General features: G+C 37.0%; 1 protein-coding gene across 1 annotated transcript in view; it reads left to right on the plus strand.

Moving 5' to 3' along the window:
- The window catches only part of LOC121390384 (sortilin-like), a 46,590-nt gene extending 20,089 nt beyond the window's left edge, over positions 1-26,501 (plus strand). The window contains exons 7-22 of the mRNA XM_041522186.1: positions 1,161-1,249; positions 2,038-2,189; positions 3,834-3,917; positions 5,569-5,629; positions 6,175-6,419; positions 7,805-7,907; positions 8,879-8,955; positions 10,472-10,748; positions 11,428-11,551; positions 12,369-12,443; positions 17,819-17,935; positions 18,968-19,088; positions 23,100-23,212; positions 23,499-23,613; positions 25,287-25,373; positions 26,311-26,501. Of these exons, the coding sequence (XP_041378120.1) occupies positions 1,161-1,249; positions 2,038-2,189; positions 3,834-3,917; positions 5,569-5,629; positions 6,175-6,419; positions 7,805-7,907; positions 8,879-8,955; positions 10,472-10,748; positions 11,428-11,551; positions 12,369-12,443; positions 17,819-17,935; positions 18,968-19,088; positions 23,100-23,212; positions 23,499-23,613; positions 25,287-25,373; positions 26,311-26,325 (1,855 nt within the window). The 3' untranslated portion in view covers positions 26,326-26,501. The remainder of the gene's footprint in view (positions 1-1,160; positions 1,250-2,037; positions 2,190-3,833; positions 3,918-5,568; positions 5,630-6,174; positions 6,420-7,804; positions 7,908-8,878; positions 8,956-10,471; positions 10,749-11,427; positions 11,552-12,368; positions 12,444-17,818; positions 17,936-18,967; positions 19,089-23,099; positions 23,213-23,498; positions 23,614-25,286; positions 25,374-26,310) is intronic.
- The last annotated feature ends 326 nt before the right edge of the window (positions 26,502-26,827 follow it).

Raw genomic sequence — 26,827 nt, forward strand, 5'->3', positions numbered from 1 at the left:
CTTAACCACAACACCACCAAGGCAGGTTTGGGCACTGTGATTGGCTGAAAAGCCTTTCTGCATCATCAGGATTCCCTGCAGAGTGCAAGGTACAGAAACACTGTTGTACCACCAGTGTGCATATTAAAAAAATGGTGCAACGAAACGGGAGCCTATAAATGCTAATATTGTGTAGCACAATTAATCGTCGCATCTCTAACAGAGAGGGTGTAAAACAGTTAACTCTTTCATTTCATTTTAATTTATTTTTATGATTATATCCAAATAAGGTTCAAGCATGCTGTTTTGGGCACACCTCTTGGCTATCTGTGAGAGAAGTCAGTATAGTGGCTTTATACCTGCTTCTTGAAGTGTTCAAATTCTCTAGGTTGGAGCAGGTATCGGGGTACGAACCCAGTACTTACCAGCCTTAAGGTTGATGGCTTAGCCATTATGCCACTGATGCCTGTCAACTTGAATACAGTCTTAAGAAATCTGTCATCTTTGGTGGATTATTATAAGTCAAGCTTTAATCACAATTAATGAAATGCTATATATGACAAGAAGTAAAAAACATATATATAGCAGTTGGTTCAAGTATGCCCGTCATGGCTACATTATTTCATTAGGCAAATCATCTATCCAAGGCACCTGTAGATTGGCTGGGATTAGGCAAGACAGAGAGTGATTAAGTTGTAATATTATATGTTGAGAAACAACATTGGTGAAAATAAAGCTAAAAATATTTTATGAGCCCAGTGCAGAAGTTTATTTTAATATTGTTTTCACAAGTCACCTACCAGTGCAACATGAGGGGACTTAAGTTTAGTCTTCATCTGTCTGTCTGTCTGTGTGTCCCACATATAGCTTTCTAAACTTTTTTGTAATGCCTCAAGATACTGACCTAAAACTTTTGATATAACTTTATCAAATAGAGTTATAGATGATCAGGTTTGACTTTCATGAGGATTAGCACATTTGTGACAGAATTATGGCCCTTGAACTTAGGAGATAAGAAAATTTGTTGGACCTGTTACAGGACATATACAATGTATAGTTTTAGAAGTACTCTCAGAACGCTTGTTTATAAAAATTATTGATTGATTGATTGATTGATTATATTATATTTAGAGTTTTTAATTGCTGTATGATTGTTTTGATTTTTTATGACATGTTTTTAGGGGTACCGATGAATCTGATCCAGACAACAAAGGAAATGTTGTATATGTTATGATGGGTTCAGATATTCATAGACATCCATTCTTTTCAGGTAATGCATGTAATGTTCATCTTTTAGTTTACCACCCTGCCCAAGTTTTAGTTTAGGAAAGAAAAGAAAGAAATGTTTTATTTAACGACACACTCAACACATTTTATTTACGGTTATATGGCTTCAGACATATTGTTACGGACCACACAGATATTGAGATAGTAAACCTGCTATCGCCACTTCATGAGCTATCCTTTTCGATTAGCAGTATGGGATCTTTTATATGCACCATCCCACAGATAGGGTAGTACATACCACAGCCTTTGTTACACCATTCGTGGTACACTGGCTGGAATGAGAAATAGCCCAATTTTAGTTTAGGAGTAACATTTCTTGTTTGTGTAAAGACATATAAATCAGACCTCATCATTTAAGGTTAGTTATGACTTTGCCTTTCGATCACTGCCCCGAGACTAGTTCTAGGAGAATAATGTTTAGTTCCCTTTAGCAGGTGAATTAACAAAAAGAAAACTACAAAATTATGAAATATCAATGCTCAATACAGTAATATGTTAAGGGAGCAATTAATTACTTGAGCACCTAATTTTTTTTGCAAGGTCTGATAAATGGAATTCAACTGATATTAAAAGTACATCTTTAAATCTGGTTTTTGTCTTCAATGAGAGAATCCAAATCTCAAGTTGACCGTAACCACATAATGTGATCCATTTTATTTTGTACTTGCTTTTATATATATATGTGTGTGTGTGTGTGTGTGTGTGTGTGTGTTTATATATATATGTGTTTATATATATATATATATATATGTTTATACTCTGTATTTTCAGGAATACGGCCATCTATGTATAACTTGGTTAAAGTCGATCTTAATGCAGAGGCAGGCAAAGGGACGACACTTTTGAAGCGTGTTTTGACGTTTGGTATCCAAGGGAAATTTCTATATGCTTCGATCTTTAAAGATGAACATCCATCTAACACGGTATTTATCATAGATAATGTTTTGTGTTTCAGCAGCATTCTTTTCAGATATGTAATATATAATGGGCTGATCCACAGAACTGTCAGACGATCGAGTTTTAACTTTTTATAATTAAATTTCCATTACATTCATTACAACACAACGTCATCCCATTGGTCTAAACATAGCAACAGGAGTTTGTTAATTTCTCAATGAAAGTAAAAATTAAGTTGACAGGGAACGTCTGATGACGTTATTTTATATGGGCAAGTTGTCTTATTAAGCATTATTGATTATGGACCAAAAATAATTCAAAATAAAGTATGAAGTTTTAGTGTTATTATTAGCAAGTATGATTTCAAATTTAATTATAAGTATTATCTGTTATTTCTTTTACGTTCATCTGGGTATGAACAAAAAAAATCATCCACAAACTTATGTGAGAATGGCTTCGCCAATTCACACAGTTTGCAGATGATTTTTTTGGTTCATAACATGATGAATGTAAAAGAAATAACAGACAATCCGTAAATCATTTTTTTTTAAATCCTAAAAGAAAGCAGTTTTATTTATTTATTCAAACTACATAACTCGGGGTATTCTGGAAGATTCTAGCCAATGGGCTGTTGACACCAGTCCACTTTAAAGGGTGAAAATTAACCCGAGTACTCTGCGTTTCAAGAGCTGTAGTCTGCCCCATCCTCCAACAAAAAGTTTTTTTTGTAAATAATTTCAGTTTGGTTTGATGTAAGAAAAACAGTAAGTGTTTTGGAAATAACAATTTTTTTTTTTTTTTTTTGTGCAGTTTTGAAAACGGTTAAAAAAAAGCGTTCCCTGTGGGACGGACTATAGACGGATATTTGTATGGTTATAATCGCTCTCTCAGTCAAGAGATAGCTCTGCATGTATAACTAAAACACAAAATTTCTGCCTACCACCAGGTAGGCAAAGATTCTCACTCCCAATATAACAATAATCTTATGTTTAACATTAAATACCTTTACAATGATAATTTCCAGGATCTCGCTGATAACGACCACTAATACACACATTACAGGAATAAACCTGTCGGCACCTATGTATTTAACAGGAACATTGTTGAAAGGGGTTGCTGTAGGGTTTCTTCCTGTAGTGTGTGTATTAATGGTTACTGTGTGAAATATTTGTTATCAACGAAGTCGAAAATGATCAGTGCACTGGTATTTAATGTCAAATGTAGGGTTAGTGTTGTATTTGAGCAGGAATCCTTGCCTACCCGGGAATTTTCCTTATAGAGTTATTTTTGACTGAGACAATGATTTTAACCAACCAAATATCTGTCTAACTCTCGAAAGACCAAGTACTTGGGATAGGGGAAAAAATATATATAGGTTGGAGGTCAGGTTAAGTATTCATGAAAAGAGGAAACAATCCTTATTTTAAAGAATTCACATACTCAAGAAGAAACATGTCTTTGATGCAGTTTGTCTATACCTGTAATAGTTTGTCAAAATAAAGAAATGATTTATTTAAAGACGCACTCAACACATTTTATTTACGGTTATATGTCGTCGGATTGTCAAAATAAGCCTGCAGCTGGTAACGTTTGTTTAGGAAGGTGCATAGCTTCCATCAAAACATAATGGACAGCCTGTTTCTAAAGTTATGTGTCTGTTTCTGTTGTAGGCGTCTGAGCGGCTGATGATGGTGTCCACTGATGGCGGCAAACACTGGAGTGAGGCTCAGTTACCCACGCTCACTGAGGACCGGGTTAGGCTCTTTATTTCACACAGTGTTTGTACATGTAAAGACAGGCATCAAAATCGTGAATGAATGAATGAATGAATGTTTAACGACACCCCAGCACGAAAAATACATCAGCTATTGGGTGTCATACTATGGTACTGCAACAAATAAGGTGATGATCAACATCAATATAAAAATTCAAGATTTAAATAAAAACAGTGTAAAGAACTGTGCAAAAATACAAATACCACAGATAGATACTGACTTTTACTCAAAATTTAAATTTGTGCTGTATTGGCCATTCTCAAAGAGAATGTTACACCCCTGCACCACGGTGAGGTTACAGCACGCGCAGGGGGGCATCAAAATAAGTCAAGAATGGTCGTTCAGGTTATCAAGAGGTTACCATATGTACGTCAACAGAGTTAAGAACGGTACTTCGTTCTTTACAACCTTTTATTAAATTAAAACTATGTCATCTAAAGTGTGATCAGTTTTGTTTTATTTAGATACACATACAGTATCAGCTACAGGGCTCAGACTTAACGACAGCACCGGCGGCAATTGCCTCTGTTGCGATATGAATTGCCGTTGCCAATGGATACAAATTATTGCCATCGTTTAAAGGGACTTTTTCTTTATTTTTATATTTGTTGCCAAAGTCACTGGTTTAAAATTGCCGTAGTTTGGTTCAAAATTGCCGTAGTTTGGTTTAAAATTGCCGTAGTTTGGTTCAAAATTGCCGTAGTTTGGTTTAAAATTGCCGTAGTTTGGTTCAAAATTGCCGTAGTTTGGTTTAAAATTGCCGTAGTTTGGTTCAAAATTGCTATTGGTAAGCATTTTGTCTACGTCAAAAATAAAACATTTGTCGTAGGTAACAAATTCTTCATTTCCGGGCCCTGAGCTACAACAGTGAGAATGAATGATATGAATGAATAGCAAAGTATCAGGGTGTAATAATAATGGAAATACAAATATGCTGTAATCTATGTAGGTTACCAGCTCTGTATTTTGTGGTAACCTTGCTTATTTCGATGCTTGTATACACACGCAGACAGACATTGTTATATGCATACACATATACTCTCATTTAAAAACAGATGGATGTACATACATACATTTATACATAACATGCACACATTTATAGAGAGACACAAACACTTGCATGCCAAAAAACATCTAGGCACGTACATATAAATGCACATTGTCAAACATAAATACATCTAGGCACGTACATAATACATGCACATTGTCAAACATAAATACATCTAGGCACATACATATCCATGCACATTGTCAAACATAAATACATTTGACTTGATTTGAATGGGGTTTTTTTAAGGGACAAGACATAGCCCAATGGTAAAGCATTAACGTGATTCGCATTCGGTCTATACAGTAATCACTGAGCCCATTAGGCCAATTCTCGTTCTAGTCAGTGCACCACAGCTGGTACATGTATATCAACAGCCATGGTATGTGCTATGGTCTTGAATGGTGCATATAAAAGATCCCTTGCTACTATTGGCAAAATGTAGGGGTATTTCCTCTCAAAGACTAAATATCAAAAGATCAAATGTTTGAAATCCAATAGTTGATGTTTGATAAATCGGCGTGCTCTAGTGGTGTCGTTAAACAAAACACCGTTTAACTTTTAACTTTGTTTGTTTTTCAGTTTTACTCGGTGCTCGACATGACAGAAGGTCTGATATTCATGCATGTTGACAACCCTGGAGGTATATACTTAACATTCTTTAATGTTTTGTGAAACAAGTAAAATTAAATCATTATCTAATTTGGACATAATTTTAGCAGTTTGGCAAAGTGTGCTTGAGAAAGTGTAAGCAAATATAGGTTATCTTGGACAAACAAATTGCCCTAAGTTAAGAATTTATTATGATTGCAATCTTTAGAATGTATTATATAATAAATTTATAATTTAATTATTTAGAATAGACATTCTTCTTATTTTTGGGCGGGATTTGGCGAAGTTGGTTGAGTGCTCGCTTGAGGTGCTTGCATCGAAACACCTCGGTGGATCCATTCAGCCATTTTCTCGTCACAACGAGTACACCAGAACTGGTCAAAGGACGTGGTATGTGCTTTCCTGTCTGTGGCAAAGTGCATATGAAAAGTCCCTTACAAAAAATGTAGCGGGTTTTCTCTGATGACTGTGTGTTAAAATTACCAACTGTTTGACATCCAATAGCTGATGATTAATAAATCAATATGCTCTGAAGGTGTCATTAAACACAACAAACTGTGTTCCTCTCTAACGCAGACACAGGACACGGCACACTATACACGTCGGCGAGCCTGGGGGTCGTGTACGCCACGTCGCTCGAGCACCACCTGTACCCCAACTACGGCAGCGTGACAGACTTCTACAAGGTGGTGTCGATGCGCGGCACCTACCTGGCCAGCCAGCTGAACAATGACAAGAGCATTCACACGGTGATCTCGTTCAACCGCGGAGCCGACTGGAACCCAGTGAAACCACCATCAGACCACTCCTGTACTGCCAATGTGAGTTGTTCGTTCGTTCATTCGTTCATGTATACGTTCATTCATGTGTTCATTCATTCATTCATACATTCATTCATACATTCATTCATTCATTCATACATTCATTCATTCATACATTTGGAGGCGAGACGTAGCTCAGTGGTAAAGCGTTTGCTTGATGCGTGGTCGGTTTGGGATCGATCCCCGTCAGTGGGCCCATTGGGCTATTTTTCGCTCCAGCCAGTGCATTACGACTGGTACATCAAAGACTGTGGTATGTGCTATCCTGTCTGTGGGATGGTGCATGTAAAAGATCCCTTGCTGCTAATCGGAAAGAGTAGCCCGTTGCGTGGCGGTAGCGGGTTTCCTCCCTCAATATCTGTGTGGTCCTTAACCATATGTCCGACGCCGTAAGTAAAATGTGTTGAGTGCATCATTAAATAAAACATTTCCTTCCTTCATTCATACGTTTGTTCATTCTTTCATTCATTCATCCATCCATCCATCCATTCATACATACATTCTTTCATTCATTCATTCATTCCAATCATTCACATTAATATATTTTCATGCTTATATCTGGGAACACACCTTAGCTATCTGTACTGTCTGTCCTGGACAGTGGTGTCGTGGTTAAGCCATCGGACATAAGGCTGGTAGGTACAGGGTTCGCAGCCTGGTACTGGATCCAACCCAGAGTGAGTTTTAACGACTCAATGGGTAGGCGTAAGACCACTACACTCTCTTCTCTCTCACTAACCACTAACCCACTTGTCTGGACAGACAGCCCAGATAGCTTGATAGTGGGCTTGAACCTAAATTGGATATAAGCATGAAAATAAGTCAAAATGAAAATGAAAGTGGTTAGTTGTTAGTGCTTAGTGAAAGGGAAATCAGTGTAGTGGCCATGTACTTTACTCATTGAACCATTAAGCTCACTCTGCGAATCCAGTACCTACAGATGTACTAGCCTTAAGTCCAATGGTAAACATGAAAAATAGGGTGAATAAAGTGGCAACAGTATTCATAAAAAAATCACTGCCTGCCTCTTATAATAAACACACTCGCCTTCCCCTCCTCCTTAATTATTGTGTGTGCTTACGTTCAATTAATGGTTCAAGCACACTGTCCTGGGCACACACACCTCAGCTATCTGGGCTGTCTGTCCACGACAGTGGGTTAGTTGTTAGTGAGTGAGAAGAGGGTGTAGTGGTCTTACACCTACCGATTGAGTCGTTAAAACTTGCTCTGGATGGGAGCCGGTACCAGGCTGCAAACCCTCTACCTACCAGCCTTATGTCCAATGGCTTAACCATGCCACCACCGAGGCTGGTATATGAACACACTGTTGATTAGCACATCTTCCAGTACTGAATATTAACTTTGTTTTTGTCTGTGTGTTTCAGAAGTGTTACCTTCAGATACACAACTACTACAGCATCTCGCGTGGAGTGAAAGCTAGGCCGCCACTAAGTGTCGAAAGTGCAGTGGGGCTCATACTCGTGCATGGTTAGTATTTTTGTCACAGAACTCTTGTGAGCCATCACACATGTGAGCAGGAAATTGAGCAGGGTGGGAGGGTCTATACTGTGGCAAGAGATGTATTTAGGCTGTTTTTAGTCATGCTATCTTGGAAAATACATGTATATTGAAAAAAAAAAAAGTGTGCTTGGAGTATGAGGGTTTTGACCCCCGAAACCCCTCTGAGAAAATTTGTGTGTGTGATATCCATGGGTAACTAACTATATGATACAGCACAATCAGCCAGTTTTAAGAAAGGCATGTAACAAATAAAGAAAATATATGATAAAAATTGAAAGTTTATTTACATGTACAACATTAAATGTACTGATCGCTTCGGTGTATCAAAGCTTATTTAATCATGTTACGCCCTTCCTTTTATCACATCTTACCTGTCGAATCTTGAGAGATCAAGGTTTCTGATTGACAACAAATTTGTATTTTGGAAATTACTGAGGATATTGGGGTATAGCGTAATACATAATTACATGTATTACAAATCCTAATATATCAATATACTGATAAAACCACACATCCCTATTGATTTATTAATAATCAGCTGTTGGATGTTGAACTTTTGATCATTCTGACACATAATCTTCAGAAGAAACCTACATTTTTTCATTAACACTTTCCCACAGTGTCTTAGTCAAGCTGCTCAATCAGTTTAGTTATATTTGCAGAATAGCATGCTTGAACCTTTGTTTTGCGTACACACACACAGAATAAAGTGTGATTTTTCATCATGGTTCAAGTTACTTGAAGTATGAACTACAGTGTATGTTCAGATTAACTTGGTTTTTCCACAATGAAGCATCAGGAATATCCAAAACTGTTTCAGGTTCCAAAATAAATCAATTTTGTGGTGTTCTGTCTGTGGGAAAATTCATGTAAAAGATTTGTCTTTCTAGAGGTGGTGTTAAACAAACAAACGTTTAACTTTATCTTTCTTGTTCTAGGTCATGTTGGTGACGCCCTACATACCACACCACCCGATGTGTACATTACAATAGATGGAGGCTACACTTGGAGAAAGGTCTGTGCTTGTTGATCATTACCGTCTTCTTAAGTTATAACTGCATAATTAATGGAGTCTATATTTTCAACTAGCTGGACATTGTAGAACTTTCAACTAGGTGATCATTGTAGAACTTTCAACTAGCTGGGCATTGTAGAACTTTCAACTAGCTGGGCATTGTAGAACTTTCAACTAGCTGATCATTGAAGAACTTTCAAGTAGCTGGGCATTGTAAAATTTTCAAAAGCTGGGCATTGAAGAACTTTCAACTAGCTGGGCATTGTAGAACTTTCAACTAGCTGATCATTGTAGAACTTTCAACTAGTTGATCATTGTAGAACTTTCAACTAGGTGATCATTGTAGAACTTTCAACTAGCTGGGCATTGTAGAACTTTCAACTAGCTGGGCATTGTAAAACTTTCAACTAGTTGATCATTGAAGAACTTTCAAGTAGCTGGGCATTGTAAAATTTTCAAAAGCTGGGCATTGAAGAACTTTCAACTAGCTGGGCATTGTAGAACTTTCAACTAGCTGATTATTGTAGAACTTTCAACTAGCTGGGCATTGTAGAACTTTCAACTAGCTGGGCATTGTAGAACTTTAAGTAGCTGATCATTGTAGAACTTTCAACTAGCTGAGCATTGTAGAATTTTCATCTAGCTGGGCATTGTAGAATTTCCAACTAGCTGGGCATTGTAGAACATGTAACATGTGATAATCTGTGCATCTTTAACCACTTTAGGAGGGAAAAAGTATTTTCAAAAAAGAGTAATACTATGTTTCAATGTTCGAAATTGACAGTGAGCAGACTGCATACTATGCCACTCAAAATACAGTTTGATAATAAGTTTCATAAGCAGCTTTTGCTTTCCATCTTATATTTTGACAGTATTCCAGACACATCGAGAATTACTCATTTAATAAGCAATAACACAAATCATAAAATATAATTCACGTTTGTCTCAAGTTTTCCACATTTTCGTTAGAAAAAATTACACAAGTCCAGATAATAGTTTAATTTTGAGACTTGATTTCTAGAATTGCTTCTCATTTTCTAGCATTTGCTTCCAGCTTGTAATTTAAGAAGCAAATATTGCTTTCCATTCCACCAAATGAATCTCAAGCTTTGTACGCTCGTACAGTTGTTGATAGTTGTAAATACCTCCTTATTTTATATCATTATTTCAGTGTGAGTTGTTTGGGGGTTTTTTTGGAAGAGGTGATAGGTATGTTTTATTAATATTGTGTTGACAAGTAACACGTTTAAAGACCGTGGTATGTGCTATCCTGTCTGTGGTATGGTTCAAACTTTTAACAAGTAAAATTAATATTTCTTCTGCAAGTTACAGTGAACTAATGACTTCATTAAACTGGACTGAAAAATACTTGAAGATTCCATAAAGGCACAAAGGTTTCATTGAAAACTTCTTCATAAAAAAAATGTTTAAGTCACCTGAGCCAAAGACATTGTGTATTAATTGTGTGTAAACTTTTCACACTTTCGACTTCTTTCTTCTTTTTTTCATTTTGTAGACTCTGGATGGCCCCCATGCATACCAGATTGGTGACAGTGGAGGGTTCATCGTGGCCATTCCAATATCGGACACTCTTGTAGACACACTCAAGTTTTCCACAGACTGGGGCCTCTGCTGGCATGAATACAAATTTACCAACGAGACCGTGATTTTCACTGGGGCTCTGACGGAGCCCGGAAGCATGTCTATGACGATATCTATCTGGGCGTACACAAAGAAGGATAGAAAGTGGGTGGTTTTCGTCATCGACTTTGCTGAGATCATCAAACAGCCTTGTAAGTTTGTCTGTTATGGTTTTGGGAATCGGTTGCAATTCCACATGTTTGCACCAACTGATCAGCTTGTACCGGGATGGGAACCAAGTACCTACCAGCCATGTTACTGATACTTAAACTTGCGTTTGCGGTGGGTCCTACCGACAATGAAATGAAGGAAGGAAGGAAGGAAGGAAAATATTTTATTTAACGACTCACTCGACACATTTTATTTACAGTTATATGGCGTCAGACATATGGTTAAGGACCACACAGATATTGATAGCGGAAACTCACTGTCGCCACTTCATGGGCTACTCTTTTTGATTAGCAGCAAGAGATCTTTTATATGCACCATCCCATAGACAGGATAGTACATACCACAGCCTTTGTTACACCAGTTGTGGAGCACTGACTGGAGCGAGAAATAGTCCGATGGGTCCACCGATGGGGATTGATCCTAGACCGACCACGCATCCAGCAAACTTTTTACTACTGGGCTATGTCCTGCCCTCCATATTCAGGTGGAATTCTCAAAATAAATATTTGTTTTAAAAAAGAAGAAGCAATTTTTGGTTTTTCATATCATGAAACATGATAAAAGAATAAAAAAGGTCTCTGCTTTTAAGTGATATTATGTATTTCGAAACGTGCTATACTTTGTCAACCTTTTTATTTTCCTTGTGTTTTCATCATGAAGGTGACAACTCACAGTACGTGTCCTGGATCTCGCACAGTGAGATGAGAAAAGAGGAAAACAAAGATGTCGATGGCTGCCTGCTGGGGAAAAAAGAAATATTCACGAGACTGTCAGTGGACGCATGGTAACGTTTTCACTGTTGCACTTCCACAGCTGAGTATGTTAGTCTCAACACACATTGCAGATCACTTTTGAGATTTGTAATTGGTTGTTCCATGGCAATGATCCAATCACCACAGCCATACTATCAAATAAAATAACCATGACTGAAATTGATTGCTCTTTGATGTGTAAGTTATCCTGAAAATGATTGCTCTGTGATGTATAAGTTATCCTCAAATTGATTGCTCTGTGATGTGTAAGTTATCTTCAAATTGACTGCTCTGTGATGTGTAAGTTACCCTGAAAATGTGATTGCTCTGTGATGTGTAAGGTATCCTCAAATTGATTGCTCTGTGATGTGTAAGTTATCCTCAAATTGACTGCTCTGTGATTTGTAAGTTATCCTGAAAATGATTGCCCTGTGATGTGTAAGTTATCTTGAAAATGATTGCTCTGTGATGCATAAGTTAAGCACGAGTGCTGTAAATAAGTTTTAGTTGGGAAAGATGTTTAAATTTATTTTAAACTTGTTTTTCGAGGAAATGTAAGAAATAGAATATTACATTCATGTCCATTAGATATCATTAATCTTTCAGCTTGTTGTTTCAAAATGTTTCCCAATATTTTTTTTTTCATTTAATATTTTTTTTTTTTTTAAACAGCTCATAAAATAAATAGTATCAAATTGCCACTCATGTCATATTCTTTGTATTTATTGGCCGAACTATTATGCCAGGGAGTTTGTTAAAATCACAGATTTGTTTTTTAAATGCTTAAGAATGTAGTTTTAAGGTATAAAACTGAAGATTTGAAAAATTGTTCTGTTGATATTATTTCAGGTGTCGGAATGAATACAATCACAAAACGAGCAAAGACATTCACATCTGTCAGTGCACAAGAGAAGATTACGAATGGTAACTATTTTACTTTAGTTGAAATTTATTAACAGACATATGATAGTGTTTATTAACATCTTACTTGCAAAATGCAAACATTTAAGGAATGATAATTACGGTATGTTTATGACCTTTTTGTTCCCATGTACTATACGGTGTATACATACTCAATCTGGCAGGTGTTGGAGGTAGTCCTATTCGGTATGTGACATTGCTGTTACTAACTAAACAGTGATGAAAAAAAAGAACTGTTTTGTTTAATGACACCACTGGTGCACGTTGATTTATTCATCCTGGGCTATTGGATGTCAAACATTTGGTAATTTTGATATGTAGTCTTGGAGAGGGAACCTGCTACCTTTTTCCATTAGTAGCAAGGGATCTTTTATATGCACCATCCCACAGACAGGATAGCACATACCATGGCCTTTGATATACCAGTCGTGGTGCACTGGTAGGAACGACAAATATCCCAATGGGCCCGCCGATGGGGATCGATCCCAAAACGACCATGCATCAGGCGAGCGTGTTACCACTGGGCTACGTCCCGCCCCTTAACAGTGATGATGTTTTTATGTCTCCTGGTTTACTGTGCCTCGTATGAATGCAACAGCGGTGTAGAAACTGGTTCAGTACAACTTTCATTTATCACAGTTTCGCATCCATAATGAATTAACATAAAAATCTGTTATTTCTACAGTTGCTGTGATGTCTGGTAATGATGCATAACATGTAATCACATGTACATATGGATGCAAGCCAACTGATTTTTTTTTAAAGATGCCACCAACATATTATAACATAGAAACTAATAGACTCCATCATATGAGGTCATGTAGGATAGTAAAAGTACACCCAAGGTGATGGAAATTGAGATCCGGAACATGGTTTGCTGAGTCCCAGAGTCAAAATTTCCACCACCAAGGGTGTACTTTTTCAATCTGACATGAGCACATATGATGGAGTCTTTTTCTCCCATCCATTTGATAAATAAAACATTATTTTACACGAACAAAAGAAAAGAAAGAAATGTTTTATTTAACGACGCACTCAACACATTTTATTTACGGTTATATGGCGTCAGACATATGGTTACGGACCACACAGATTTTGAGAGGAAACCCACTGTCGCCACTACATGGGCTACTCTTCAAATTAGCAGCAAGGGATCTTTTATTTGCGCTTCCCACAGGCAGGATAGCACAAACCATGGCCTTTGTGGAACCAATTATGGATCACTGGTCGGTACAAGTGGTTTACACCTACCCATTGAGCCTTGCGGAGCACTCACTCAGTGTTTGGAGTCGGTATCTGGATTAAAAATCCCATTCCTCGACTGGGATCTGAACCCAGTACCTACCAACCTGTAGACCGATGGCCTACCACAACGCCACCGAGGCCAGTTTTACACGAACAAAGATGGCTGAAAAAGTTACTTCTTTATTTGACCATTTTATAATAAATAAACTACACTATCATGTTTGCCACGTCTGTTTCATGTGTTAAATACTAACTAAATTTAACACAATAAATGAACGAGATAACTTCTATAATGAAGGTTTTAATAATAAAATATTGATCTAAAACTAACCAACTCGCATTAATATGACGTCATATTTTACCAATGAAGTAATACTACACATGTCAAATGCAATGACGTCATTGCCTATTAAAGACAAAGAAAGAAATGTTTTAATGAGATCCAGGAAGCCGTAGTGGAAGACAAGCTTTGTGGAGGTAGTGTTTTGTTTTACACTCTTGGTGGAAAAAACAGAAAGAAATGTTTTATTTAACGACGCACTCAACACATTTTATTTACGGTTATATGGCGTCAGACATATGGTTACGGACCACACAGATTTTGAGAGGAAACCCGCTGTCGCCACATAGGCTACTCTTTTTACAACAGGCAGCAAGGGATCTTTTATTTGCGCTTCCCACAGGCAGGATAGCACAAACCATGGCCTTTGTTGAACCAGTTATGGATCACTGGTCGGTGCAAGTGGTTTACACCTACCCACTGAGCCTTGCGGAGCACTCACTCAGGGTTTGGAGTCGGTATCTGGATTAAAAATCCCATGCCTCGACTGGGATCCGAACCCAGTACTTACCAGCCTGTATACCGATGGCCTGACCACTACGCCACCAAGGCCGGTATATTAAAGACAGAGTTATTCCATATGGGATGATGTCATGGAATGAGTCTGTCTTGCATAAATAGAAAAGACATATACTGACACACAATGAAAACGCAAAACAGATATTTTTTGATATTTTGTTGTGATTAATGAAAAATATATTTATTGGACTTAAAATAACAATTTATGAGAGGAAGCCTTTTGTCTGGGTTTTAATCCTGGTTTTGTTCTCGTTACACATACAATAGCAGAAACACACAAAATGGTGTGAAATGTGTTCACTACATGCTCAATCATGCTGCATGCAATGCACGTGAAATGCCAGTATGTGGACACATAAAAGTCACGTAACGGTGTTATATTCCTCGTCACATTAAGAATGCAACGACTCGGAGAAGAACAAAGGGAGCGAGCGTTGGGCATGGTTCAACGGGGGACTTCGCAAAGCCAAGTTGCTAGGACCTTCAGAGTCTATCCATCAACTATTGGACGACTTGTTGAACGTCATCAACAGACCGGGAGTGTCCGTGATCGACCTCGACCTGGTCAACGTCCCGTTACGACCCCACGCCAAGATCGGCAGATTCGACGACACCACCTCCGTGACCGGTTTAGAACTGCGACGATGACAGCAAGCAACACGATAGGATGTCATGGAAGGCCCATCCATCAGATGGCGGTCATCCATCAAGTCAGAACGGCTGGACACCCGTACAACGGTAACATCATGACACCGCGACATCGTGCTGCGAGACTACAGTTTGCTCTCCAGAATGGTAATCATCCACCAGCCTTTTACCGGAGCATTGTTTTCTCAGATGAGTCCCGTTTCTTTGTCTCCATTGCCGATGGAAGAGCACGTGTGTACAGGAGACTCCATGAATGGTACGCTGATGGATGTGTGAGGGAATGTGATCGGTTTGGCAGTGGTTGTCTGATGGTATGGGGGGCAATCAACTGTGATTTCAGAGTGATCTCATCATTGTCCACGATGTTCTTACAGCCCAGCGTTATGTTGACGTTATTCTAAGACCAGTTCTCCAGCCACTTTTGCGCCATCACCGAAGACCAGGAGGTCCCCTTCTGTTTCAACAAGACAATGCCCGTCCACATACTGCAAGAATTACCCAGGCATTCCTGCAACAAGCCGGTATCACCGTTATGAACTGGCCCGCTGTTTCACCGGATTTGAACCCAATTGAACACATGTGGGATGAGTTAGGACGTTGTGTACGTCACTGCCAGCCACCACCGCGTAACGTCGCTGAGCTTGCACAGGCGTTGCAGGAGGAGTGGAGGAACATTCCTGTGGCTTATTTGAGATGTTTGTGCCAATCCTTTCCCCGTTGTCGTCACGCATGCTCACAGGCCAATGGTGGACACACCAAATACCGGTACTGACCTTGATATGGGAGGTTGAACTTTTCGATTACGAATGCAACTCGATTACTGATGATAACTGGCCATGTGAATGTATCTCATGAATACCAGTCATTAATGTCATTACATTATCCATCAATTCATTAATAGTTTGTCGTTATTGGCAATGAAAAGTTGTTTTTGCGTTTTCATTGTGTTTCAGTATATATAAATTCCAGTTGAAAAAGAAGAATGATAATATCTTTGTTTAGGATTCTGAATATAATGTACATATACATGTGTATAAAGACTATTTCATGTTTTTCATATTTTCACACATCACGTGTTGACATAAAAATTATATTAGAAAAAACAGCATGAAATGGCGTATTTATTATATACATCTATCCTAATTTTTGACAATATCTTTCGCTTTTTGTAAATATCTTTCGGTTATCCTATGACGTAACGCCATGATATATTTCTTCGGATGGAACTTTTCCAGAAAATTTACATGACATATATTTTTTTAATAAAAAGAATTTGAATAAGAATTATCTTTATTTAATTACTAAATTAACATTTATTTAATAATACTGCTGTGCAAACGTACCTGACAAAGTAATCCTCAAAAAAACAAAAACACAAAAAAAAACCTAATCGAACGCCATTAAATTTTAACTTGGTCAATGACACAACATTGTGTCATCATTATTTAGCTTCATATTTAATTTGTTTTAGATATTTTATTGTAATTGCACTTCATATCCCTGTTATATAGGTACAGTTGTTTAAATTACAGTTTTTATTTTTTAAATACAATTAAAGTAAAATTGCCCATTTGACAAAGATGCCAGAAGATGCAAGCTTATTGCTAACATCCAATGCTATTGCATTATTTTAATGTTATATCTTGACTGATTTTAATTTTCATCTTGGGTAAGTTCAGTCAGCCTTCTACTGCTTTCTAGACTGGTTTCTGTGCTACATATTAAACCGAACAATCGCTTTGGGAACCAGTTAAAATAGTTTGCAAACATACATGTATTTAGCGAAAAATGGCTAGCATAGCATACATGTAGGCCTGCTAGTTCTGTTCGTAATGACATCACTTATAACATGAAGATGTTACTGTAAGCATGAACACCTATTACACTTTATTACCCATATGGTTAAAAATATCTTGGTACATATCAAAGTCATACATCCCACTAAAACGCCAAGTGGGATGTAACACTTTGACGTCAGACGATGATGTCATCGATTGGAGCACTACAACCTTCCAGAAACGTCAGCTAAACGAGTCGAGTGATATAAATTAAGATCGATTATGGTTAATAAATAGGATATTAAACTTGCTACCATTTCGTATCATGTTTATGTCCCTCGTGAAATAATTTTCATTGTCACTTGCTAAAGTTTGTGACAATTGAAAGTTGTTTCATTTGGGACATAAACATGATACGAAACGGAAGCTTGTTTAATATCCTATAATTACATGGTTCAACATAACTGAGTTAATAAAAAGCCTACGAAATACACATGTAATAACAAGTGTAATGATATAATTTTGGGAAGCGATGTCATAACATGAGTCAAATGACATTGCTTCCCCAGTTCTAGCTCAGACTGTGCATGTGAAATATGATGTCATTTTATTGTCGCCTTCAAGTTGTGGTAGCAACATTTTGATACAGTCCTTGTTATTTATCAGAAAATATTTTAAAAATCATATGGATAATAAAGAAATTATTACACTAACAATGTGATTCGTACTGATTTAATGAAACTTATTTCAGGATTCATGTATTACCCTTGCTCTCGCTCAGGCAATACGTAAAATCAGTACAACACACAAGCTAGCTCATATGATAATCTTTGTGTCTTGTCTTCCAGTGATTACACATACTACCGACCTGTTGGCAGTGATAGATGTCAACGGGATCCCGATTTCCATGGTAAAGAAATTGACGTCTGTTTCCTTGGTCACGAAGAGAAAATAATTACCAAAGGGTATGGCATTTGTATAAGTTAATTATGATATTGAAATGAGATTTTTTTTTTTTTTTAAAGAATAAACTCTTAAATTTGCTTTACGTCACACTGTGGGCTGTGGGTTTTTTGGGAGGGTCAGTGTTGAAGCTTTTTGGTGTTTTTAAAATTAAAGGGAAGTGATGTTTCAGCATTGTGATAATTTGTACAAGTAGTCTGGATTAGATCTGAAATACTGAAAATGAACTTTAGGTCATATAATAAAATGAATGCTAGCTTTTCATCCAAATATTTTTCAAATAGGAAATATCACAAATCGTGCCCCCCCCCCCCCCCCCCCCAAAAGTTTATTTTTTTATTATTGGCCAGTGAAGAAAAACAGGGGAGTTGAATTTAGGAGATACGAAAAATTGTTGGTCCCGCTAAAAATAACTTTCCTTGAACTGGTCTCAGGGGAGCGAGAGTGATAGCTCCCCTTAAACATCGAGGCCTGTATTTTTAACGGCTATCACACTCTTGTATTTACCAGGGGCCTAATTCACTAAGCGATCTTGCAGTGCAATGCTAAAAGACTTGTAAAGAGGACACTTTGCTGTCTAGCAGAGCCTAAGAGACCTTAGTGAATTGGGCCCCTGATCCTTGTTCACAGAGGTCACGGTCATTTCAGAGTTTAATGTTCCAGCCTATAATGAAATAAATTTAATTGCAAAATATTTTGAAAATACAATTGGGATGGACTTTGTAGGTTGTAAACAAGATCAAGAGGAATTATAATATATACTAACGTCCAAAAGAAACTATACCAAGACACTTGGAAACTACTGAAGAAAACCCAAAATATGTTGCTTGTTTTAAAAAATCTATTCATGAGAATGGTGTGAACAAAATTTCATTCCATAATAGCTCAGACCTATTTACCAACATTCATTTCCTTTATCCAAATTATAAAGGAATTTAAATAAATTTTTCTTGGTATATATTTTTTTCTTCACATTAGTATATGTTACTAACATTTGCTGTAAGACAGACTAATGGTTCTATATAAAACTACAGGTATCGGAAGATCCCTGGGGATATCTGTACTGGAGGTGTGGATCTTAATGGAAAAATTGTTAATCTCACTGCACACTGTTCAGGCAATAAAGGCTTTGTGGGGTACGAAGAAACTGTCAAGGTAATTCATTTATTTTTATACAAAATTCGGAGAGTGACAAGGCTAGCTCTGGCACTCGCCAAATTCGCCAATTGCTAATTTTAAAAACAATTGGCCAATTTTATTTTAATTTGGCAAAAGAATTTCAAGTATTAATTGATATTTTGTTACAAAATAACTGGGTATTTATAATACTTGGAAGTTTAATAGATAATTTGGCGAAATTTTCTCCTGAATCAGAGTTAGCCCTGAGTGAGTAAAACGAATGAATATATATATGTTACATTATGTTTGATTTCTTTTCAAACAAAAAATGTCCTTAGTTAGTTCAGCATTTCTGTTTGATGTGTGAACTTTTTAAGCTGCATCTTCCAGACTCCTAAAAAAGTTGGGGGGTTTTTTCGACACCACTAGAGCATCCCATCTGCAATTGATTGTCAAACATTTGGTCGTTCTAACATGTAGGATCGATCCCCGTCGGTGGGCCCATTGGGCTATTTCTCGCACCAGCCAGTGCACCACGACTGGTATATCAAAGGCCGTGGTATGTGTTATCCTGTCTGTGGAATGGTGCACAAAAAAGAGCCCTTGCTGCTAATCAAAAAGAGTAGCCCATTAAGTGGCGACAGCGGGTTTCCTCTCTGTGTCTGTGTGCTCCTTAACCATATGTCCGACGCCATATAACTGTAAATAAAATGTGTTGAGTGCATCGTTAAATAAAACATTTCTTTCTTTCTTTCCTTCCTTAACCATATGTCTGACGCCATATAACTGTAAATAAAATGTTTTGAGTGTGTCGTTAAATAAAACATTTCTTTCTTTCTTTCCTTCCTTAACCATATGTCTGACGCCATATAACTGTAAATAAAATGTTTTGAGTGCGTCGTTAAATAAAACATTTCTTTCTTTCTTTCCTTCCTTAACCATATGTCTGACGCCATATAACTGTAAATAAAATGTTTTGAGTGCGTCGTTAAATAAAACATTTCCTTCCTTCTAACATGTAATATTCAGAGGAAACTCACTGCATTTTCCATTAGCAATAAGGGATCACAAAGAAAACACAAACTGTTTGCACATTTTTACTCACTGGTCAAAGGAAAAGCCACTTAAAGTTAAAAGTTTGTTTTGTTTAATGACTCACCGGCCTCGGTGGCGTCGTGGTTAGGCCATCGGTCTACAGGCTGGTGGGTACTGGGTTCAGATCCCAGTCGAGGCATGGGATTTTTAATCCAGATACCGAGTCCAAACCCTGAGTGAGTGCTCCACAAGGCTCAATGGGTAGGTGTAAACCACTTGCACTGACCAGTGATCCATAACTGGTTCAACAAAGGCCATGGTTTGTGCTATCCTGCCTTTGGGAAGCGCAAATAAAAGATCCCTTGCTGCTAATCGGAAAGAGTAGCCCATGTAGTGGCGACAGCGGGTTTCCTCTCAAAATCTGTGTGGTCCTTAACCATATGTCTGACGCCATATAACCGTAAATAAAATGTGTTGAGTACATCGTTAAATAAAACCTTTCTTTCTTTGTTTAATGACCCCCACTAGAGCACATTAATTTATTAATCATCAGCTATTGGCAGTCAAACATTTTGGTAATTTTGATGTATATAGTCTTAGAGAGGAAACCTGCTACATTTTTCTGTTAGTAGCAAGGGATCTTTTATATGCACCATCCCACAGACAGGATAGCACATACCACGGCCTTTGATATACCAGTCGTAGTGCACTAGCTGGAACGAGAAATAGTTCAATGGGCCAACCAATGTGGATCGATTCCAAATCGACCACGCATCAAGCTATGTCACCTGGACTCAAAAGTTAATGTTGGTTTTGGTCAGATGTACATGTGTGTCAATGGAGATGGCGTAAGGTCCGATTTTAATCAGATTGATTTAATCAGGAACTATAATTTTAGTTCTTTGTTCGTACGCATGGTTTTGAAAATATGAACCATAAAATATTTTTTATTAAATGCCATTGTATGTGATGTATGGTCTGTTGGAAAGTACATATAAAACTCCCCTTATGCTAACAGAAAATGTAACAGGCTTTCCCTGAAGACTGCCAGGATTGTCAAATGCCCGACACCAATAACCCATGATTGGGCAGGACGTAGCCCAGAGGTAAAGCACTCGCTTGATGCGCAGTCCGTTTAGGATCGATCCCCGTCGGTGGGCCCATTGGGCTGTTTCTCGTTCCAGCCAGTGCTCCACAACTGGTGTAATAAAGATCGTGGTATGTACTATCCTGTCTGTGCGATTGTGCATATAAAAGATCCCTTGCTGCTAATTGAAAAGAGTAGCTCATGAAGTGGTGACAGCGGGTTTCCTCTCTATATTTGTGTGGTCCTTAACCATATGTCTGATGCCATATAACCGTAAATAGGGATGTAACGATTTATCGATAAGTCGACATGTCACGATATTTCTCTCTACAATACAATTCACGATACATGCACTATTTTGTCGATACTTATGGTTTTTAAAAATCGATATTTGTCATTTAAAGTATCGATTTATTTCGAATTTAGTCAAATTTAAGTCCAATATGACCATACGCAAACCGCATAGCTTACCCTAGTTTCCGTTTCAGTTGCCGTTATTAGAAACCAGGCCAGCTGTATATAGCGTTAAGTTAAATTAATTTTGATTGGCTGATATCCAGATTTGTGGCCAATCGCTTTCTCGAACCAAGCACTTCATCAATATTGTTTGACATGTACGTCATTTTTGCAAAGCATGCGTTCTTAGCAGACGAATTTGAAAATCCGCCTGTGAAGTACAAGTCTGCCATGTGACGTTTTTTCAAGTTTCCCATTTATTATGAGAAAGGTATTAGAAAAGTGTATACAAATAAAACAGTGTGTCAGACATGCAAGTCCGTAATTAATTATAATGGCAACACAACAAATATATTACACATTACTTGCCATCATCCATCATTGCATGATTGCTTGACTCCCCTAATCCTACGAAACATAAAACAGACTAGAGTACTCAAATGTTTGTAAAAAGCTGCAACGTTGAAAGAAGTATTTGTTCCAAAAATGCCACTGAATTGTGATCACAGTAAAACGATAACAAAAAGCATATGCAAGTTTATAGCACACGATTTGTGACCATATTCTGATGTTGAAAATGCTGGGTTTGTTGAGCTTATTCATGCATGTGCTTGAGCCTAAATATCAAATCCAAAGTGGAACAGAAATTAGTACCAAAGTAATTTCAGAACTTTATAAAGAGGTTTGAGATCAGGTTCAACTGCAACTAAATCAGGCCCATGTTGTGTTAAAACAAATAATTCAACACAGTTGTAAACCATTTGTGGTTCTTTTCCTTGCAACCCTCACAACTATAAGTCTGGATTTATTTTCATTGTTTGTGATCTATTATTAATACATTAATAATTTTCTAGGCCAACAATTCAGCATTTTTTTGTGTAAATTTAATAACGCGATACTCATCGTATCGTGAGGTGAATATCGTGATACGTATCGTATCGCAACCCTACTGTATCATTACACCCCTAACCATAAATAAAATATGTTGAGTGCATTGTTAAATAAAACATTTCCTTCCTTCCAATAACCAATGATTAATTAATCAGTGTGCTCAAATGGTTAAAGTTTGTTTTGTTTAACAACAACACTAGAGGATATTGCATTATTAATCGTCGGCTATTGGATGTGTGTGCTCTAATGGTGTCATTAAAAAAAACCCCACTTATTTGTATTCTTTCATTAATTGATTCATCATATACCTTTGTTTCAAACCCAGTGGCCAAGTTTCCTTTATGCTGATGTGTTGTTAGATATCCATCCATCCATTCATCCCATCTGTCATCCGTCTGTCCTTCCCTCCCTCCCTCCCATCCATCCATCCATCCATTCATCCCATCTGTCGTCCGTCTGTCCTTCCCTCCCTCCCTCCCATCCATCCATCCATCCATCTATCCATCCATTCATCCATTCATCCATTCATTTATTCATTCATTTTTTTACTGTTTATTTGATCCAATTTTATTTTTCAGCCTCACGGTGGAAACAGTAATTTAATCATTGCTATAATAGTGATTATTGTTATCATCCTCGTGGTCACCATGTCTTCCTATTTCGGCTACAAAATTTATCTTCTACGAAAACAGTAAGTCAACCAGTTCCTTTTACTTTTCTGGTAATTATACATTCTAATTCAGTCAGTACATGAACGTAATGTGAAATTTGATTGGTTAATCAAATTTATTTCTAATATATAAACCAGTATTAACATGTCAGAGATGTATAGCAAAATCCCCAAGAATGTAATTTCATAACAGTTACTACATGTATATATTAAATATTGTGTACATACAACACTGTATATATATCCAAAAAAAATTCTTCTTTAAAATTCACCTGTTGATGTGTTTGTTTTTTTATTTTATTTTCAGTAAAGTTGTTTATCGTTACTCGCTACTCAAGAGTGGTGATAATGACTATGACAATGAGTTTGAGCATGCGCTTACTCAGAATCCAACAGTTTATGAAGACTCAACAGATGAGGAGGTAAGATGTGCCGGTGTTTGTTTCTGTAGATCTTAAAAGCAGGTACCTACGTGTGTGTGTGTGTGTGTGTGTGTGGAGATGGTGGGGGACTCGGGGCTTGAAAACCCGACTTGCTCAAGCAAATTTTCTGTTCTTTTCTTTAAATATATTTAAATAGCAAGACTTAACTCCTACCATTTGTCAGTCAGACCCCTCCCTCACTGCATAAATTCTTGTACACGCACCTGAAAAGACAGTCTGACCTCATTTCAAATACTGTAGATCTTGAAATTAATGTGATCATAATATTAATGCGAAACATGCGTGTTCATGTTATTCGCATTAATAATATTACGCATTTATTTCTATGTTTTGTCCAGCAATAGTCCAGCAAGCTATGTGTCATATGCTATTGAAACAAATATTAAATTTCTAATGCATTTATAAAACAACTGGAGCGACTAATTGTCCAGTAGTTCAGCAAAAGCTGACACAATTCATCGCGCGTGAATGGGTTTTAGGACACTAATCCTGATGTCGACCCTTTCTTTGTTTTTTCTGTTCAAGTTTGTTGCGACTGTGTCGGCATATCTTATGACGGTACCATTGCAGTCGTACATGTATGGTAATGTTTAGTCAGATTTAGATAACTGTACACATTATGTAAATGATTGAGGCAAAAATATGCTTCAAGTTGATCTCATAAAAAAACACTAGGGCCTAACTAAATGTAGGTTAATTGATGTGTACACAGACATGTTAGTGAGTTTATCTCATTGAAGACGCCTGTAACTCGGATTCAACTGAAAGGTACACAGATGTGTTATTAGGAAAGTAATATTTCAAAAGGAGGCCACTCACATTAATTTCATTTCACATTTTAGTCTTCCCATCGTCACTCGCATTAAGTTAGGGACGCGTTAATTTCAGGATCTACAGTGTATAATTAGGGTTTCATTTCTTCCTTTTCTTTCCATCTGTATAGCACTTTATAGCAGTCTGAATGGTTGAAGAGAACGCAGGGAGCATCCATAATGATCAAACTGTTTACAAGCATACCAAATGTACTCTTTGTTTCAGTACCACATCATAATTATAGTGTTCATGAAAATAGTTAAGGATTGTCTGTTATTTCTTTTACGTTTATCAGGGAATGAAAAAAAAAATTCATCCGCAAACTGCGTGAATCGGCAAAGCCGTTCTCACAAACATTAACAGATGATTGTGGGGTTGTTTTTTATACATAGATGAACGTAAAAGAAATAACAGACAATACTAATAATTAAATTTCAAACATATATATATTAATAATAACACTCATAGTTCCTATTTTTTTTTTTTTTTTTTTTTTTTTTTTTTTTTCTTAAACAATAATACTCATTAAGACAAACTACCAAATGAATATAAAATGATGTCATCAGATATGACGTTCCCTGACAACATAATTTTTTACATTCATCGAGAAATGGACAAACTTGTGTTGCTACGGCTGGACCACTGGGATAACATTATATTGTAATGAATGTAATAAAAATTTAATTATGTTGTTTTGGTAAAGAATTTTATTATGAACATTCTTCATTTCTTTGAAAAGCATATGCTGGCAATAACAGACTCCAAAACTCATGAAAATGTTAACTTCATAACAGAAGTCAGTGTTGATTCTCACAGCCTTTTGTGTTCTACCCTTTCAGGAGCTTGGCGTGACACACCCTAAACGACAGACTAGTACACAACACACAAAGCACAAAGTCAAGTCATACCACGATGACTCGGATGTGGTGAGTATTTTCTTAGCCCTCCAAAAATGATGTATTGAATTATGTCTGTTCTAATAAATTAACTTAATAGTGGTGTACAGCATCAGTGGTGTACAAAATCAAGTGGCCAGAAAAAATATCCCAAGTATGATTTAGTGATGCTAATTTTCCTAGTTCCCTGATACAAGGGATCCTAGCAAAAACTCTTGGATAAATCCCTGGTACACAACAGAACCCCTCTAAACACGATACCTCTTAAAACCAGAAAGTTTAGTTGGTCCCATGGGTGTCCACTTTAGAGGGATTTCACTGTCATTTGAAAATGCAAATAAATAATTAATTTTTTCTCATGATCATGATCCATAATGACAACCCATTTTCCATTCTGGTGTTATTTTCTGTTTTTTGTATTCCAAGTGATGTCATCCAATCAGAATCAAGTAAATGATACAACTGCAGAAAGCTTGTAATTCTGTTTTTTTTTTTTATCAATCCCCGTCGTTCTAGCCAATGCACCACAACTGGTATATCAAAGGCTGTGGTATGTGCCATCCTGTCTGTGGGATGGTGCATATAAAAGATCCCTTGCTACTAATGGAAATGTTTTTCCTGTCCTGGACAGAGGAGCCGGCCAAGGCTGGCACCTGTGCCCATGACAGGCATGCACTACAGCAGCTTGCTCTGAATGTGCACGTAAAACCCTATGACCTGACCTGACCTAATGGAAACATGTAGCGGGTTTCCTCTCTAAGACTATATGTCAAAATGACCAAATGTTTGACATTCAATAGTCGATGATTAATAAATCAGTGTGCTCAGTGGTGTCGTTAAAACAAAACAAACTTTATATATATTTTTATTTATTTATTTCAAGGACAGACTATATATTCAAAGGCTGTGTAGATAAAATGTATATACATGTTGTATAATTATATACTCTTTTTCTTCTTCTTTTTAGGACATGCTAGAGTAATGTTCAGTGTGTGTGGAGAAGATTGTATATTCAAAGGCTGTGTAGATACATGTACAATGTATATACATGTTGTATAATTATATACTCTTTTTCTTCTTCTTTTTAGGACATGCTAGAGTAATGTTCAGTGTGTGTGGAGAAGATTGTATATTCAAAGGCTGTGTAGATACATGTACAATGTATATACATGTTGTATAATTATATACTCTTTTTCTTCTTCTTCATTGCTAGAGTAATGTTCAGTCTGTGCTTTCATTGCATTTCAAATGCTGCTAGATACATTTACATGGATCAACTTTAAAAGCAAACCATTTTTTCTGGTTCTCTGTTAGAGTTATGTTCACTTGTGTGGAGAAAGATTGTATATTCAAAGGCTGTGTTACATGTTGTATATACATGTATATCTTGTATTCACTGTCTTTTTAGGACATGCTAGTAGTAATGTTAGTGTCTGGGATCAAAGGCAGTGTAGATACATGTACAATGCCATACATGTTGTATA

This window comes from Gigantopelta aegis, chromosome 3 (genome assembly GCF_016097555.1).
Source record: "Gigantopelta aegis isolate Gae_Host chromosome 3, Gae_host_genome, whole genome shotgun sequence".
NCBI classification, from domain to species: domain Eukaryota; kingdom Metazoa; phylum Mollusca; class Gastropoda; order Neomphalida; family Peltospiridae; genus Gigantopelta; species Gigantopelta aegis.